The sequence below is a fragment of the Pollicipes pollicipes genome, unplaced genomic scaffold (assembly GCF_011947565.3).
Source record: "Pollicipes pollicipes isolate AB1234 unplaced genomic scaffold, Ppol_2.1 Scaffold_5110;HRSCAF=6035_pilon_pilon_pilon, whole genome shotgun sequence".
Classification (NCBI taxonomy): domain Eukaryota; kingdom Metazoa; phylum Arthropoda; class Thecostraca; order Pollicipedomorpha; family Pollicipedidae; genus Pollicipes; species Pollicipes pollicipes.
Genome location: NW_023596617.1, coordinates 44596 through 60744, shown reverse-complemented (window position 1 = coordinate 60744; position 16149 = coordinate 44596). Strand labels below are relative to the sequence as shown.

The 16149-nt window shown below is 48.2% G+C and overlaps 1 protein-coding gene across 1 annotated transcript in view; it reads right to left on the bottom strand.

Moving 5' to 3' along the window:
* Positions 1 to 15432, bottom strand: part of LOC119101958 (uncharacterized) — a gene marked incomplete at its 5' end in the record, with an annotated part of 28277 nt that extends 12845 nt beyond the window's left edge. Inside the window, 3 exon segments of the mRNA XM_037225353.1 lie at positions 9562 to 9703; positions 10196 to 10387; positions 15222 to 15432. Coding sequence (XP_037081248.1) covers positions 9562 to 9703; positions 10196 to 10387; positions 15222 to 15432 — 545 coding nt within the window.
* Positions 15433 to 16149: the final 717 nt, after the last annotated feature.

Here is a 16149-nt window from a genome sequence, read left to right as displayed (position 1 = left end):
ATTCATTCGCCGCCAGCGACGGGCCGGACCGCCCGCCCTAACCTGTGCCGACCTGACCGAGCGACTGAAAACGACTAACTCCGACAGCCCACACTTTGCACCTCGAGCGACCGTAAAGGCTAGATCGACCGCGAATCGGTCAAAGGCACAAAACATTGGTAACACAGAAGGTATGTGTAGTATAACACACACGGGTACACAAAGGATCTCTTGCAATTCGTCAGTCAGCGTCTATGAAAAAACAACTCTTCCAAAAACCCATTAGCATCCCGGATGGTTTTTAAAGCGTTGTTTTTAAAGAAAATAAGATATAGTGATATATGCACAATATACATGATATATCTTATATAAAACATATATATGATACATATTATATATGTATATGTATATATATATATGTATATATATATATATATATATATATATATATATATATATATATATATATATATATATTGTTTCCATAGCCTTGTGTTCAGGACAGCTGGTTTTTCCAAACCAAGTATTGTATGATAGTGAACAGTCTTCCGTCAAGAACCATTCACTTCGTTGAAAGTTTTCATTTCAATTAGCACCACTTGCGATTGCTAGTATCCTTTAACAGTGTTAGCCAACTGCAATGAAAAGCCGTGATTTATGCAATAAAGGCGTTGAGCTCCTAGTTTTTTGGCATTTTAAATTAAAAGTGCTTATCTCAACAGAACCAACCTTCACATATAGCAGAAAATTCTGGTTTAACTACATTACTGAGTAAACATTGGTTACATTGTTAATAGCCGACATTTCAAGCCGTCGTTATGGTCGTAAGTGCACCATGGGTCAGGTTGAACTGTTGAGTATTGGCAATGACCAGTGTTTGCTCGACAACGTCGTTCAGCCGTACTTCCTGATATGTGCAAATGTAAGTGCTGTTAGCATAAGAAATCTGAACCCATACTAGTAAAATTTGCCATAAACAATGTTTCCAGTTCACCAGCATTGCGCAGACAGCACATTGTCCAATACTTCCTGCTGGGAATACCTGCTCTGATGATGCATTGCTGCTCGTGATACCAGCACGCTCTTGATGCGAATGAGCAAGAACGCAGCAAACCGCAATGCCTCCTTGTTGCTATCCAGCCTTTAGCACAATGCGTGTCGCCAAAGTCGCATCGCCACACCACGCAATCATTGGAAAGGCTCGCCTGATGCAACTCACGCACGGTATATCAGACCTAGGATATTTATTGTTAATACCAGCTTAACCTTCGAGGTGGCGGGCTACCCTCACGTCAAGATTTACGTACATGCGGTCGACTGAACGTCAGCGAACACACGACATTTTGTGTCAACGGAGTTGGTGCAGTCGCCTGAATTATGTATTCTGAGCATGCGGCTCAAGTACTGTAAAGTACAGCAATATTTTTGGTGGATTTTGGGCAAGGTGAACCTGCATAATGTTGAACTATTTCCGTAGTCCTATCTAGCTCGACTTAGGCAGTAGCGTGTTGAATTCGAGACAGACTTAGATACACGCACCGCCGGTAGCTCCCACAATCGCTTGCTGGCGGCGCTGTGTGTTGGACAGTGCTGGCCTGACTGCGAGATCTTTAGAGGGCGCATTGCCCTGCGCGGTGTAGTTGGTTTGACGTGATTCTCTCACCGCGTGATGAGATCCGACGTTACGCCTGAAGGGCGCCCCAACGGACGATTCCGTGACTTTTGCGCGATAGCACGCTTTGATGTGCGCTTCTGTCGGTGCGATTTTCCATTCTTTCCGAACCGAAGTCTGCTCATCGCGTCCCGCCATACCGTGGTGTCGGCTACCCGACGTTTGCGACGTCAGGTAGCCGCCGACACCACGGCACGGATTCTGACCGCCAGTCGGCAATGTTTGGCGAGTTGGAAATTTCGTGTCCCCCATGCTAAGATAATGGTCACGTTTGCGACTGCCACTCACGTCACATCTCCGTCAGCAGCGTCAAATTTGGACACGATACATTATTGCGCTAGAACTAAAGGGCCCTGGATTTTCCCAGCCACAGAACTGAACAGAAACGGCTGTTGTAAATCGCTACGGCCACCGCGACGGGATTATTCCTTCTCTAAATAAAGGTTAGATTGGTCTTGCAGCGGCGGAGAGAAAGCATGCTCGTTAGTGACGGAAGACAAAAAAACAAACAGGCTCCAAACCTGTGTGCTAAGTCCCATTCCATCTATCTATAACCAACCTGACCTCATTTCAGGCAGCACTGCACTGCAACAAATACAGCCAGAGACACAATCGGATATCGTTTTGATTTTTACAACTGTGTTTAAAGACTTAGTCCGAACCTTCTTGATCGGATGGCTTTGGAAGATCAGTACCCCTACTAAGCGCTACTCGTTAAGTGAGCCCCGACCCTACCATGCAATCCTGCTATTCCCGGGCCGCAGTGTTCGGTACGGCTCGTCCTGAGGCCCTGGCGTCACCTGTCGCTGCTCTCGACACGACTCGTGCTGAGGTCCTGACGTCCCTGTCGCTGCGCTCGACACGACTCGTCCTGAGGCCCTGGCGTCACCTGTCGCTGCTCTCGACACGACTCGTCCTGAGGTCCTGACGTCCCTGTCGCTGCGCTCGACACGACTCGTCCTGAGGTCCTGACGTCCCTGTCGCTGCGCTCGACACGACTCGTCCTGAGGTCCTGACGTCCCTGTCGCTGCTCTCGACACGACTCGTCCTGAGGTCCCGACGTCCCTGTCGCTGCGCTCGACACGACTCGTCCTGAGGTCCTGACGTCCCTGTCGCTGCGCTCGACACGACTCGTGCTGAGGTCCTGGCGTCACCTGCCACTGTGCACGACACGGCTCGTGCTGAGGTCCTGGTGTCACCTGCCACTGTGCACGACACGGCTCGTGCTGAGGTCCTGGCGTCACCTGCCACTGTGCACGACACGGCTCGTGCTGAGGTCCTGGCGTCACCTGCCACTGTGCACGACACGACTCGTGCTGAGGTCCTGGCGTCACCTGCCACTGTGCACGACACGACTCGTCCTGAGGTTCTGACGTCACCTGGCCTTTAGCTGGATCGCTGCCACCGGTCGGTCGCAGGTCATCCCGCGCCAATCAGCGAGCGCCCAACCCGACCGCCGGATCGGCTGTCGGAATAGGGGCGCTCCAACCAAATAACCTATTGGCAAAGGCTGATAGTTGCGCCTACAGAGAGCCACCTAGCCTTTTTTGTTTTTCTAGGCGATTCAGGCGAGCCGACCTCATCTGGATGAATAAAATCATTACGTTAGAAAGTATACATCAAATGTCAAACCGTAGTTCCTATACTTTCGCATAATATCATATTGCAGTGGCATAACTCCATTCGTCACTCAGTCATCCATGACCAGGCTCCATGCCAAGTTCAGCAACAACAAAGCCGTACTTCACAGTCATTCACATTTCAAACAAACAAATCACTGTACACCCAGCTAAGAAACACAAAACATACGAACACCAGCGAAGGAAATTGACCTATTTGCATGCTAGACAAAGCAGCATTCATTAAAAGAGGGCAATGGGCAGCTAAAGCTAAGGGTTGCATTTGGCTCACCACAAAGCCATGCACAGTGACAGATTGTTGTACTTAAGTTAATAAGGCTCCTGCATCCCTGCAAGACTGGACAAACTCAGGTCAAATTATTGAGTCGTCGTCACGCATGTCTACTCTTGTAGGCCCAACCAGCTTAACACAACCTTGTCGCTAGTTAAGCCCACGCGCCAGTGTCAGTTCATAAGTGCGGCCAAAACTCTCGAATGGACATGAATATGTATACAAAAGTATCGGAGTCATTTATTTACACGGATGCATTATGAAGTGTTTCGATCTATTCGCGAGCTATTGAACCATTTGCTATTTCCAAACCGCACAGATATGGCATCGCTTTTGAAGTTCACACATTGTTTACAATCAATAACTATGTTGTTATTAAATGTAGAGTGGGCCGGTGGCATATTTTTTTGGTCTCTGGATTACTCTTGGTAGCATGCCTATCATCAACACAAATTCAGACTTCGTTGGATGATATTGGTTTAATAGTACATACTTATATTATTGTTGTGAAAACACCAATGATAATATATGCATTATAAAGTGGTAATATGTCTTAAAACGATAAGACCAGTTTTTATTTTGCCATCTATCGTGAAATATTCCGCTTCAACACCACACGGCATTATTATGCCATGACTTGTCTTATCTTAGTAACTCAACTCCTCATTTCATAAGCAGCTCATTCGGTATCTCACAAAGCATTTTCACGGATTACGCTGGGACGTGAATTGTGTCGTATAAATTTACCAAATTTCTGAAAAGCTAAATCATTCCGTAACACCTACAACACCTGATGGTTGTTGTTCTTTTACTATTTTACCATACATAGTCCTCTGAATATCATCTTTCTTTGCCCTGCCATTCACCAATCTTGAGACCTTGTTCTGTAGTAAACAAAAACAAAACTAACTGGATACGCTTTTCTGTCGTTGCCAATGTGCGCGTTTGGCAGTCTTAAGTCGCTTCGTCAGAATGCACACACATCATATATGCGTATATATATATATATATATATATATATATATATATATATATATATATATATATATATATGTGGCGGTGCAACTAAAGAAACTTTCACATACAAGCCGTATTCACGATAAATCAATCGCGCTGGAAAGTTTTCAACGAATGAAAGTATTTAATTCTTTCAACAAAACACGTATATTCAACGCACAACAAGTTAATTATATGAAACGAGACTCCTTAACGGCACTTTTTATTCAGTGCATGCCTTTACTTCACCTAAATTCCAGGAAAATACCAGGCCTGGCAGCCAGCCATGTGAATCTGGCCAGGGTGTTAGATGCCTGGCTGCGTCATTATTGTTGACATCGGTCGGTGTGAAACAAGGCAGGCTTGAAGATCATTCAAGGTGCATCATATTGAGGTATGTAAGCACTGAAGTACCGCATGCCTATGAACAGGGATGAAACCAGTATATGTGAGCTTGTGTTGTTGCGTCTGCGTCAGACTTGCCACCAAATGTTTCAACAGTTTCTAAAATTTCGAAAGGATGATATCTGGTATCATACATCCCCATAAAGACACGGTCTTGGTTACAATCGCCCAGCCACAATTTTATCCAGTTGTAAGTCTTCACAAACATATTTTTGAAATCTCAACAATATATGTCTAGCTAAAACCACTGACAAAATGTGTGCTGTCAAGAGTAAACACTAAATCTCTTTAATGTTTTGCATCGAAATAATTCGTGAAAACGGCTGTTAGCCACGCTCATAAAGCACCACAGTGCTGAAACATGAAAAAATCTGCAGGATGTTTTAATAGGAGTTTTAGCATGCACTGGAAAATTGGCATGTAAATAATTGGGCTCATACGATACCATTCGCATTCAATAATCAAAAGACGTTTATCGAAATCAGAGTGGGTTTACACGACGACACAAGTCTCCTTTAGTTACAGTCATTTGGGTGTTTAGTTAACGCGTTTAGTTCACTCGGATCATCGGATAATACCCGGCCTGGAAACCGTGTAAAACTGTCGAAGACGTTGCATGCCGGGCCACACAATCTCTGTTAACATCGGTGCCGTGTGGAACGAGACGTGGACTGGACCATTTATAAATAAGTGTGCTCTCGAGATAATGCATGCCTTTTTCCACGGTCGCAGCCAGAATATAGTCAGTCAGTCAGAATATGTCGCGTATGCGTTAGACATGCAAACGAACCTTTTTAAAAGCTTCGAAAAGTTTCGTTACTATAGTACCAGGTGGCATAACTGTCGGACAAGCATTCCCTAGCTTATAAGCAACAAACCACAAATGTAAAAACGCATACGTTTTTACAAACATGTTTTAAAATCTTCAAAGGCTGCAACGGAAATAAAAGCTGAAACATTTTGAAGTTTTAAGTTCCGCACCATAGTCCTCCTGGCAAGGTAACTGCAAATTATCATGTCATTGGTAATTTATATATATACATATATATATATATATATATATATATATATATATATATATATATATACATTTCTCTCTCTCCCTCTCTCTCTCCCTCTCTCTCTCCCTCTCTCTCTCTCTCTCTCTCTCTCCTCTCTCCCTCTCCCTCTCCCTCTCCTCTCTCTCTCTCTCTCTCTCTCTCTCTCTCTCTCTCTCTCTCTCTCTCTCTCTCTCTCTCTCTCTCTCTCTCTCTCTCTCCTCTCTCTCTCTCTCTCTCTCGAAATGAATGATCATGAAAGTAATACCAAGTAAATGAAAATAACGTTACCCGCAGACATCTTGTGCAATTCCTTTGAACGAAACTCAAGCATACAGGCCCCGTAATCGAGCAATCGAGATGGAAATTGTCGAAAATTGAAAATCTGGGAGATGCGCCACAAGTGACGAGTCATGCAGTTTGTTGCATATGTATTGCCAAGCTAACCGGAGCGACTTCTGCTGTAAGCTTGTGAGATTTGCTCACCAAGGCCATGTTGGGACCTACGTTACGCTACGCAAGTTCTCATTTTTGGAGAAAAAATTACGACTGAAGTCTCTTGCAAGTCAACACTTTTGCTGAACAGTGATAGTCCCAACGGAGCGTCATAAGGATGAGTGTGGCTGCTCCCAGTCAGCTGTCATTCCTGAAATACTATGGCACATCTTTGTTCGTGGAGATCAGCGATGCACAAAAGCGCGTGCAGTGCGTTTTCTGCTCAAGCAGGTTTTAGGTTTTTTAGTTGTACTTTGACGCTCAGCTCAGGAGTTTGGCTGGCGTCTGGGTGTCCCAGGCATTGGCGAGTGCGCAAGCGATGCGCACGGTGAAACCAATGCCTTCAGTCAGCATTGAGGAGTAAACTGAGGAGTCCATACGGCGAGAACATCGCAAAAAGATCACGCAATGACGCGACAGCGCTGGATGTTCAGTCCCCAAACACACTTATTGACAATTTACTGCAAGATTGATCTGTTCACCAGGTGTTCGTTAACAGCACGCTATCATTGGCGTTCATTTGTCACTTCGGCTCACGGTCAGCCAGCTGTTAATAAGCAGTTCATTGGTGCTCGTCTGTAAGGGAGTTTTTCACATTTGTGTGGTGTTTTGAGCCGAGACAACATTTTTTGCGATTATTCGATACAGATTACAGCCCTGTCCTTTAGGCCTAAAACCCTCCAGCTTCTGAGTTACGCACACCGATGTGCAGATCATTTTATGCGAACTATTTCAAGGCCACACAGCACACATCACTCCATAACAACGCCAATGAAATCATGTCATCCTATAGGTCATGCGGCGTTCAAGGCCAGGAAAAATATCATCGTCGAACCATTCATATCTAGCGTCCATGTGCACGATGCTCACATCTAGGGCACTCACACGTCATGTCATCGTCAACCGTTTCCTAGGCCATTCGTTCACAACCAATGTTGAGCAAATTGTGCAGGTTTCAGTCACCTATCACGTTTTGTGCTGCATAAGATAGGAATTTGGACATGATTGCCAGCTATTATGGGATGAGACTTCTAATAAAATAACTACCAAAAAGCGTCATAACCAAGGACGCGAATACAATAAAAAATCTTAATCTCACGGATAGATATGCAAGAACACCACGACAAAGGGCCGATACACATTTGGTTGAGCGAACACTTCCGGTACTACCACTGCCATCTCTCGGCGAGTTTGGAGTACTACAACCGAGTGGTGCAAAGGTGGCAACTTCGCACGGCTAGTGTGGCAACATCTCAACGTCACACAAACCTTCCCTGACGCAAACAGACAATTATGTATTGAGGAGCATGCTTACTAAATGAATACATTTTGCTGTCATGAGCAGTCTTTTTCACCTAAAACTGCACCAATAGCTATAAGTAGCCTTATTTCACCATGTCGGATGCTTACTTCAATGTCTTCAAGTGTGGGACATTCTCTTTAACTGAAACTGACCAAGAACAAACCTCAACTGTAGTTAAATACCTTGATCTTCATTAAGGAGGCCCTTCGTGGTGCAAGCACAACCAGGTGCGCAACGTTGTTATGACACATGACAGTCCTTTTGCGTTTTTATTGTTGGGCAGCACCCTGTGTACCTTAAATCTCTTCATTTGGGCATGTCATTTCAACCATCTCCAGTCATTTGTCGCTGACAAGCCTACATCTTTAATATAAACGACGGTTCTCGAATAATTTTGATGGCTGCCCTCTTATATGCGATATCAACCAATTATTAGCCAGGGAAGCCCGCTAATACGATAAGCTACCACCTAAAAAACGCATGTCTCGAGATAAATTGTGTTTCGATTCAAATATCTCATGAGACATTCTTGGGTGTTAGCACGGACTTGGTTGTCCATCACATCGGGCGTTACCGGTCTCCAACGGGTAAAAAGTGTATTGTTCAAGTTCGGGACCAGTGTGAATGCAGACAGTAAACAATTTTTTCTAAAATTCTCCTTTTCCATTTTCTATGAACAATTTTCCTTCGATGTGTTTATGTGAGCTGACGAGATGTTGATAGCAATGAATGTCCATTTTCATCATACGGTAAAATTTCGCATAAATTCAACCTAGGAGACCTCTGCATAAATTTAGCTCTACTTTCGGCAAGAAGCGTGTGAAAACAAGAAAACCACCTTTTGTACCAGAGCCTCGTGCCGCTCGAGCCCAGTTCCTCAGCGACTTACGGCTCAAGCTCCGCCCACTGAAGCAGCGTCATAAATACACGCCAATGGCGCACACCTTTATTCCAAATATGGGCACAAGTAGAACCAGCTGATCCAACCCCATACAGACATATAGCGCAGAAATGGTGCGCTTGAAATATTATTCCAAAAGCAGTTTTTGGCAAGTGATCTGTAGCTCTAAGCATAATTATTGACCGCACCTTCCACGTCAGATCGCCACCTGGCTATCTGCCGGTCACACAAGACCTTCATAGCGCACCGACCGTTGTCATGCGCTGCTGCGACCGTACTGACGGCTTACTTGCAACCAAATGCGCTTGTTTCGCTGCTCGGCCGAGTAGGGAATGGGCTCTGGTCGTGGCGTCATATGTAAGGAAAGGGCCTGCCCCAAAGTAGGGAATGGGCTTCCATCAGCTGGTGGAGAACAAGGCTGTGATCACTCGGAAGAAAGTTTCATCCCTCCCTCCCCTCAGCAAATCCTAGCAACACAGAAGGCCAACTGAATGCTCATTTCAGGGCCGACGCATTGAACTGTTTCAGCACCAGCACAGTTCCTGGAATCATTTTTCTGAGAATGACCGCAGTGAATTCAGACCGAACTACTGCGCCACTGAAAAACCCAACCTTGTGCCTCTTCCCAAATCTCGTCGGACATATCGGAGCATATCACCACAAATGGACAATCCCAACAATCTTGAGGTCTGGTTTCATGTGAATCCAAGCGATCATCCGAACATGAATCACAAATGGCATGCAAATACATATGTAGACTCAAGGATTTATGTCGGGTACAACGAAGTGCATTGCGGTCGACTTAGGAGGATGGTGAGCGCCGGGCGGCTGCTCGGACCCGGATGGCTATTGTATCCCTCACCTGGGAGACCGAATGCCTGTTCCAGTAGCACGCTAACGCCCACTTGAATGTCGTAGTGTATAAACTTCTGCAGGTCGAGGTCTGGCACAGGCGACTTCTTGTCCTTTTCCTTCTTGGCCTCCAGCATTTTCTCCATCCATGACTGTTGTGCAAGCGAGATTAGTCAGTTCGTCTTATGATAAATGGGCAGAAACTCACAAGGAATCTAGCATTTAAAGCAATGCACGGGCTTGCGGGACCGGGGAGATTCCACGATGAGGCTTAAGATCAGGTTTTCTACCGCTGCTGCGGATATTATCGCGAGGTTATGGCGACATAGTGTCAGAAGACGGCTGAAGGCTAAGCGGCTTATCACAATTCATGTTTAATCAACATGAGCGGATTACAACAAGCCATTTTTGCTCCCTAACCGGTCTGAATCTTGGGTTTGGAAAATCCGAGGACTGAGATCGATCCAGAAGGGGCCACCTCATCTCGGGGCGTCGAGACCACAGCGTCATGCATCAGTCGGGCCCATCTGTTGTCTAAATGCCAAGGCCACACCAGAGATCCGCCTCCGCGCGGCCTGGACGTGCGGTGTGAGCGCGCCCTGCGGCGCCCGTCACGGCGGCAGTCTAAGGGCGACAGCCTCAACCTGGAGATGTGGCCCGTCCACGTACTGGGGCATCTGCTCGCGGTCCTGCAACTGGCGGCACCAGTCCCCAACGGTCATGCTGGCCGTGTCGCGGCTCAGGTAGTGCCGGAACAGGCGGATTTCCGACTCGCCCGGCTCGCACGGCTCGCTGTGGTAGTAACGCGTCTCGTACTCCGGAGCCGCCACCGCGCTCTGCCGCACACACAGACGCCGCTGCGTCAGTGTCTCGACTGGTACACCGGCGCCGCCACCGCGCTCTGCCGCACACACAGACGCCGCTGTGTCAGTAGCGCGTCTCGTACTCCGGCGCCGCCACCGCGCTCTGCCGCACACACAGACGCCGCTGTGTCAGTAGCGCGTCTCGTACTCCGGCGCCGCCACCGCGCTCTGCCGCACACACAGACGCCGCTGTGTCAGTAGCTCGACTGGTACTCCGGCGCCGCCACCGCGCCCTGCCGCACACACAGACGCCGCTGTGTCAGTATCTCGACTGGTACTCCGGTGCCGCCACCAGCGCTCTGTCGCTGTGTCAGATCGCTGTGTCAGTAGCGCAATCCGTAATCTAGCGCCGCCACCGCGCTCCGCCGCACACACAGGCCGCTGTGTCAGCAAGGTAGGACAGCTTTGTTTCACGGCATGTCACATTTTTCGAGCACCTTCAGTTAATTAACTTTTGGTTGTTCTGGGTGATCGAAACGAATTGGGTCCGACTTCGAACTAGGGTGCATTTCTCCACAGGACCTGTCGTACCTGTGGATCTGCTCAACTCTCTGATGTGGGAAGGATGAGGTACATTTCACCATTTACAATAGATGTTAAATATAACAAACATTGGTGGCTGCCGCAGCCGCATCACCAACAAATCTTAAATGCAAGCTGTTAAGTGCATTTGAAGGGAACGTTGTGCATATGGATGATATAGATGATAGATGATTGTGCATATAGACAGTAGTAATAGCCTTTTTCCTCGTAGAAAAACTGGGAGGATAGAGATATGGTGCGTTCATATTTCAGCAACATGCCCTTATCAAAACGAGCATCAGTAGTAATAGAGCACTGATTCGTTTTGGTAAGGCATACTGCCAAAATATCACCCCATCTATATCTCCATTCTCCTGGTTTTTCTACGAGGAATAAGGCTATTAGTACTGTATTATCTATAAATCAATAAATGTATGGACGTGAATGCCTTTTCAATAATTACGCTCTATCGAGTGCGTGCTTCGTCCTGGAAGTATACCATGTCGGCGACTCAAAGCTTGGAAATAAACGCAGTAGCAACGCCTACCTCGGCAGTCGGAATAACTCAGCGCCATTTAGATATTTGGTTGTAAATTGTGTGTACTTACTTTTTTTGTTCTAGCAAATCTTCTTCATAGTGTCCGTTTTTTTGTTTTTAACTGCTTTCGTGCCTGCATGAGTATCCATATAATACCACGTGTACATATAGTGTATTGCGAGAAGTTGTGTCGTATATTATATGCATGCACAATTCGCGTAAGTCCAGTGCCAAATCAGTTCAAACGGAGCCAAATTGCATACAATGTTGAGGTTGGCAGTGTTGCGAACACGAGTAAATGAATAAATGATGAGCATGTTCCACGGCCGTCGCTAGCAAACGTGTTTCGAGAAAAGACCACCACGAGACGCGGAACGATGGTAGCTGTCACATGTATCGATTTTCACGGAAAGGAAAGCCATATCAACTCATTGCGCAGGTTTCCTACTTATTTCCAGAACACGATAAAAACCAGCCATTCAGCTCAGCCGGTACTGGTGACGCAACAACACGTAAAATGGGCGATAACAGCCGTTATTACTACGTTATTTGCACCCTCCAGTGCGGTGTGTGGGGCCTCCCAGATCTGCAAAGAATGTTTCCCGAGCGATTCAGCAAATCGTGATGAACTTTACGACACCTACGTTGGAAATACAACTACAGCCGCACCACGTTGGCCGCTTCTTGCTAAGCTGCGATGCGAAACGGAACGGAATTTAAAAAGTGCATAGCAGCCGAAATCTCGCGCACGTTGCTATAAACAAACTACCGCAGTAGTTTGCACCAGACGGTCACTGTCAGATTCATTCCTCACCGGTGCTCCGACAACAGACCTCATCTAACCAAGATAGCATTTGACCTTAGCCCTGAATCGACGTTTTATCGTAACACGGCCTGATAGGGGGGGGGGGAGGGGAGGGGGTGATGCGACTCCTGACGTTTTTAAAGTACTGAGGATAGAGCTTAACAAGAAGATATCAGTGGGATAGGTCTTAGAAAGATCTCGCGATTGGTTGTAGTTTGTATGATGTTAGGTTCATAATGAACCCAATTATGACAGGTTAAAGGTCATATGTTCCAGAAAATAGTCCTTTTTAACTTTACATCATAACTACAAGACCACGCCTTGGGGGCGACACCAAACTTATTCAGACATGTCCCTTTCAATTCTGAGAACAATAACGTAATCTTGTAATGCGTTTAAGCACACATTTATAAGATAATGCTCCGTTAAGGTAGCAATGTAGGCCGCCGCGCGCGTTCTCGGCATTCTCGGTCGTCGCCAGCCCGCCCGCTCAGGACGGAGATCGTCGTGCCGTGTTCCTCAAAAGCCCCCCCCCCCGCACCGAAACCAGAAAAAAATAGGAACAAGTTTTGGTGTCAAGCCATACGCAATAGACCTTCCATAAGCTAGCGAAAATTTTAGATGTGATTGCACGACATTGCCCGAGAGGTTTCCTCAAAAACACATTAGGGGGTTGCCATCGACCCGTTCTATCGGTGCGAAAGTTTAATGGTGTATTTCACGAGAAAATACCTTACGATGGACGGGAGATAGTTGCCTCGAGTTCCAGTTTCACCTACAGAGAAGCGGCCAGTCCGTGCCTGCCTCGCAACGTACGCTGCAGCACGGGGTGCCTCGCGGAGTCGCACTGGGCTGACACAACGGTGCGCCGCCTCTCTGTTACGCGCCGCCCTGCATCGCTGGGTGACGCCACGCAACGGCAAGTGGCCAGTGCGGGGTGGTCTTCGCAGCTCACCCTAACCAAGCCGTGTTACCGAGATGCGACCTCACATTGGAAGGTCTTCAGGGCTAAATTGTGCTGAAAACATTGACAGATCATGACACATTATTATCACTGCAAACGCAACATATTGCTTTGCTTAGAGGGCTTGGGAAGTGTTAAATTAGGTGATATAGAATGCCTGCTATCAGTGCTCATGACAACGTTCAAAGCAATCCGAGGCCAAGGCTACATTTAGAATGTTCTTGTCCTTGAAGGCCCTGAAGTTGACGCCAAGGTATCCCAAAAGTTGCTATATCATGAATCAAAAGGGCTGAGCTGCGCCCCTGCTTGTGCGAGGCTTGCTGGAGGTGAGGTCATTTGCAGGCCGTGGGATGACATCAGATGATGTTATACATTCATTCTGAACCAGAAAATGTTATGCTTCTGGCATGACATGATATGCACAAGAGTGAAAAAAACGTAAGTAGTCGACTGGATCTGAAGGAGCCTGAGAGACTGACCACGAGATATCGTTCAAATAGAGGAGGTAGTCGCATCCACAGCTTGGGGAAAACACGCTGGCTTCGTTTTCCAGCGGCACTTGGCACGAGTCCGGTCATGAAAACGTCAGCTCGCAGCTGGCCAACAAGAGCGGCCCGACGCCCGGGGAGGCCGTGTCCCAGCATTCCTCGCCACGTGTCGGCCTCCGTAATCCTTTCTGGTGAAAGTGTGGAGGCGATCCGTTGAACTGGGTGGTATGGCTTGGACAGTAGGTTTAGGGTATTCGCTACAAATCTCGCGTAACTAGTGTTGCGAGCCCGTATCCTCGATACAAACCACTCGGGACATGTTTACTAACAGCGAATATAATATTTTTCACAAATACTTTACTAAAAGATAGAAGCGCCAGATTATATCATGATTTCACCCTGTTTCTCTTGTCCTCTGTCGTATCTGGTGTCGCATTAGCGGGAGTCGTACCAACATCCGTCTCGTCCTCCTCTCGTCCAACACCTTGTCCTCTGTCGTATCTGGTGTCGCATTAGCGGGAGTCGTACCAACATCCGTCTCGTCCTCTCGTCCAACACCTTGTCCTCTGTCGTATCCGGTGTCGCATTAGCGGGAGTCGTACCAACATCCGTCTCGACAGTGCGGAAAGCGAATGAAGCGTTGAAGATATGACAATTAGAAGTGATAACGACGTGGCGATAACAAAGATTAAAGTATAGTTTAAGCACTAACAAACGGGCTCACATACTGAAGCCGCTTTCGGGTTTCAACCGCTCCCGTCAAATACAAACAGACCTCACCATAAACGAGAAGACATTAGTGTCGCTTAACACCCCGTAAGTACAGCAGTGCTTGACATCCCCGTCAGAAGGTTCCAGCCGCGAGGGCAATGGTTCAACCGTCCAGAGCAGATCTGAAGTTCCTTTGTGAACTTCCCGAAGACATGCTTCTCAGAGCAGCCCACGATGACCTCAACGACATGCCCAATTCGTTCAAAAAGTGGTCTTCGTCACACACTCAACTTCCAGGGCGTCACGCACCCACAATGTTTAGACCCACGATTCCGCCAGTAAGGAGCACGGTCGCCTGGGTCACCGGAGCTGGGCGTCACCTCGGTGTGAGGGAGCAGCAGGCCCCGGGTCACCGGAGCTGGGCGTCACCTCGGTGTGAGGGAGCAGCAGGCCCCGGGTCACCGGAGCTGGGCGTCACCTCGGTGTGAGGGAGCAGCAGGCCCCGGGTCACCGGAGCTGGGCGTCACCTCGGTGTGAGGGGCAGCAGAGGCCCCGGGTCCGGAGCTGGGCGTCACCTCGGTGGGAGGGAGCAGCAGGCCCGGGTCACCGGAGCTGGGCGTCCCTCGGTGTGAGGGAGCAGCAGGCCCCGGGCCGGGCTGGGCGTCATCTCAGTGGGAGGGAGCAGCAGCCCCGGGTTACCGGAGCTGGGCGTCACCTAGGTGTGAGGGAGCAGCCTGTAGAGTAGTGTGAGGCCCCGGATCGCCGGCGCTGGCCGTTACCTCGGTGTGCGGGAGCAGTCTGTACAGCAGCGTGAGGCCCGGAATCACAGGATTCCTGTCCATGTCCGTCGGCAGCAGGTTGCTGACGCCGCCCTCGAAGCTGGGCAGGCCCACCCGGATACGCTGCTGGTGGCCGCCAACACGCAGCACCGGCTTGGCTTTGGTCGAGTCGAACGGTCCGACCAGAGTCGTGCCAACCACCACCATCTGGCTGCAGAGACGGATGGATTCATGCTATTGGACGTCTATATGGCAAAAATAAAACAGCATCGCCACTAACCAGAACATGATTCAAAACCGTGCCGGTCAAACGCAGTACATATTCATTTAGTGGCACGGCGATGGTCGTCAATCATGTGACGTTCCTCCGCGCTACGTGGCCAGTTGTGCTGCGCCCATCCGTCAGAACGTCATATTCGACAGAAAATAAGGCCTCAGATACCAGGACATACCACAGTACATCAAATTTCATTGTGCAGAAATTATCTCATTCCTGCGTGGTATTCACGTCAACACAAGGCTCTGTCACTCACAAACACCTCTTGGAGTCCGCGGACCTCGGAAGAAAACACCGAGGATCATTTCTGTGCCGCACAATGTAACGACACATCCAGCCAGCCCAAAGCAATCCGTGTCAGGTAAGCAGCGCCAGGTTAGACGCCTGTTTCGTTCACCGACGACATCGGGCCAAATGTTCCCCGACTGTCACGGAACATTTCGGCCTGGTTGATAGCGTTTTGGACCGGCTGGTAAGATACCGGCGCGGCTGGTTTCAAAGGTCGCTGTATGCACCGTCTGTCTGTGTGCGACCTTGCTATCTGCAAAGGTCACAGAGGCCTGCACCGCTGTCACGGCTAGAACCGAGACAGCATCTATAGCTGGAAGGCATCGGTGACCAACGTATCGCAAGGTCAGCGCTGAAGGCGAC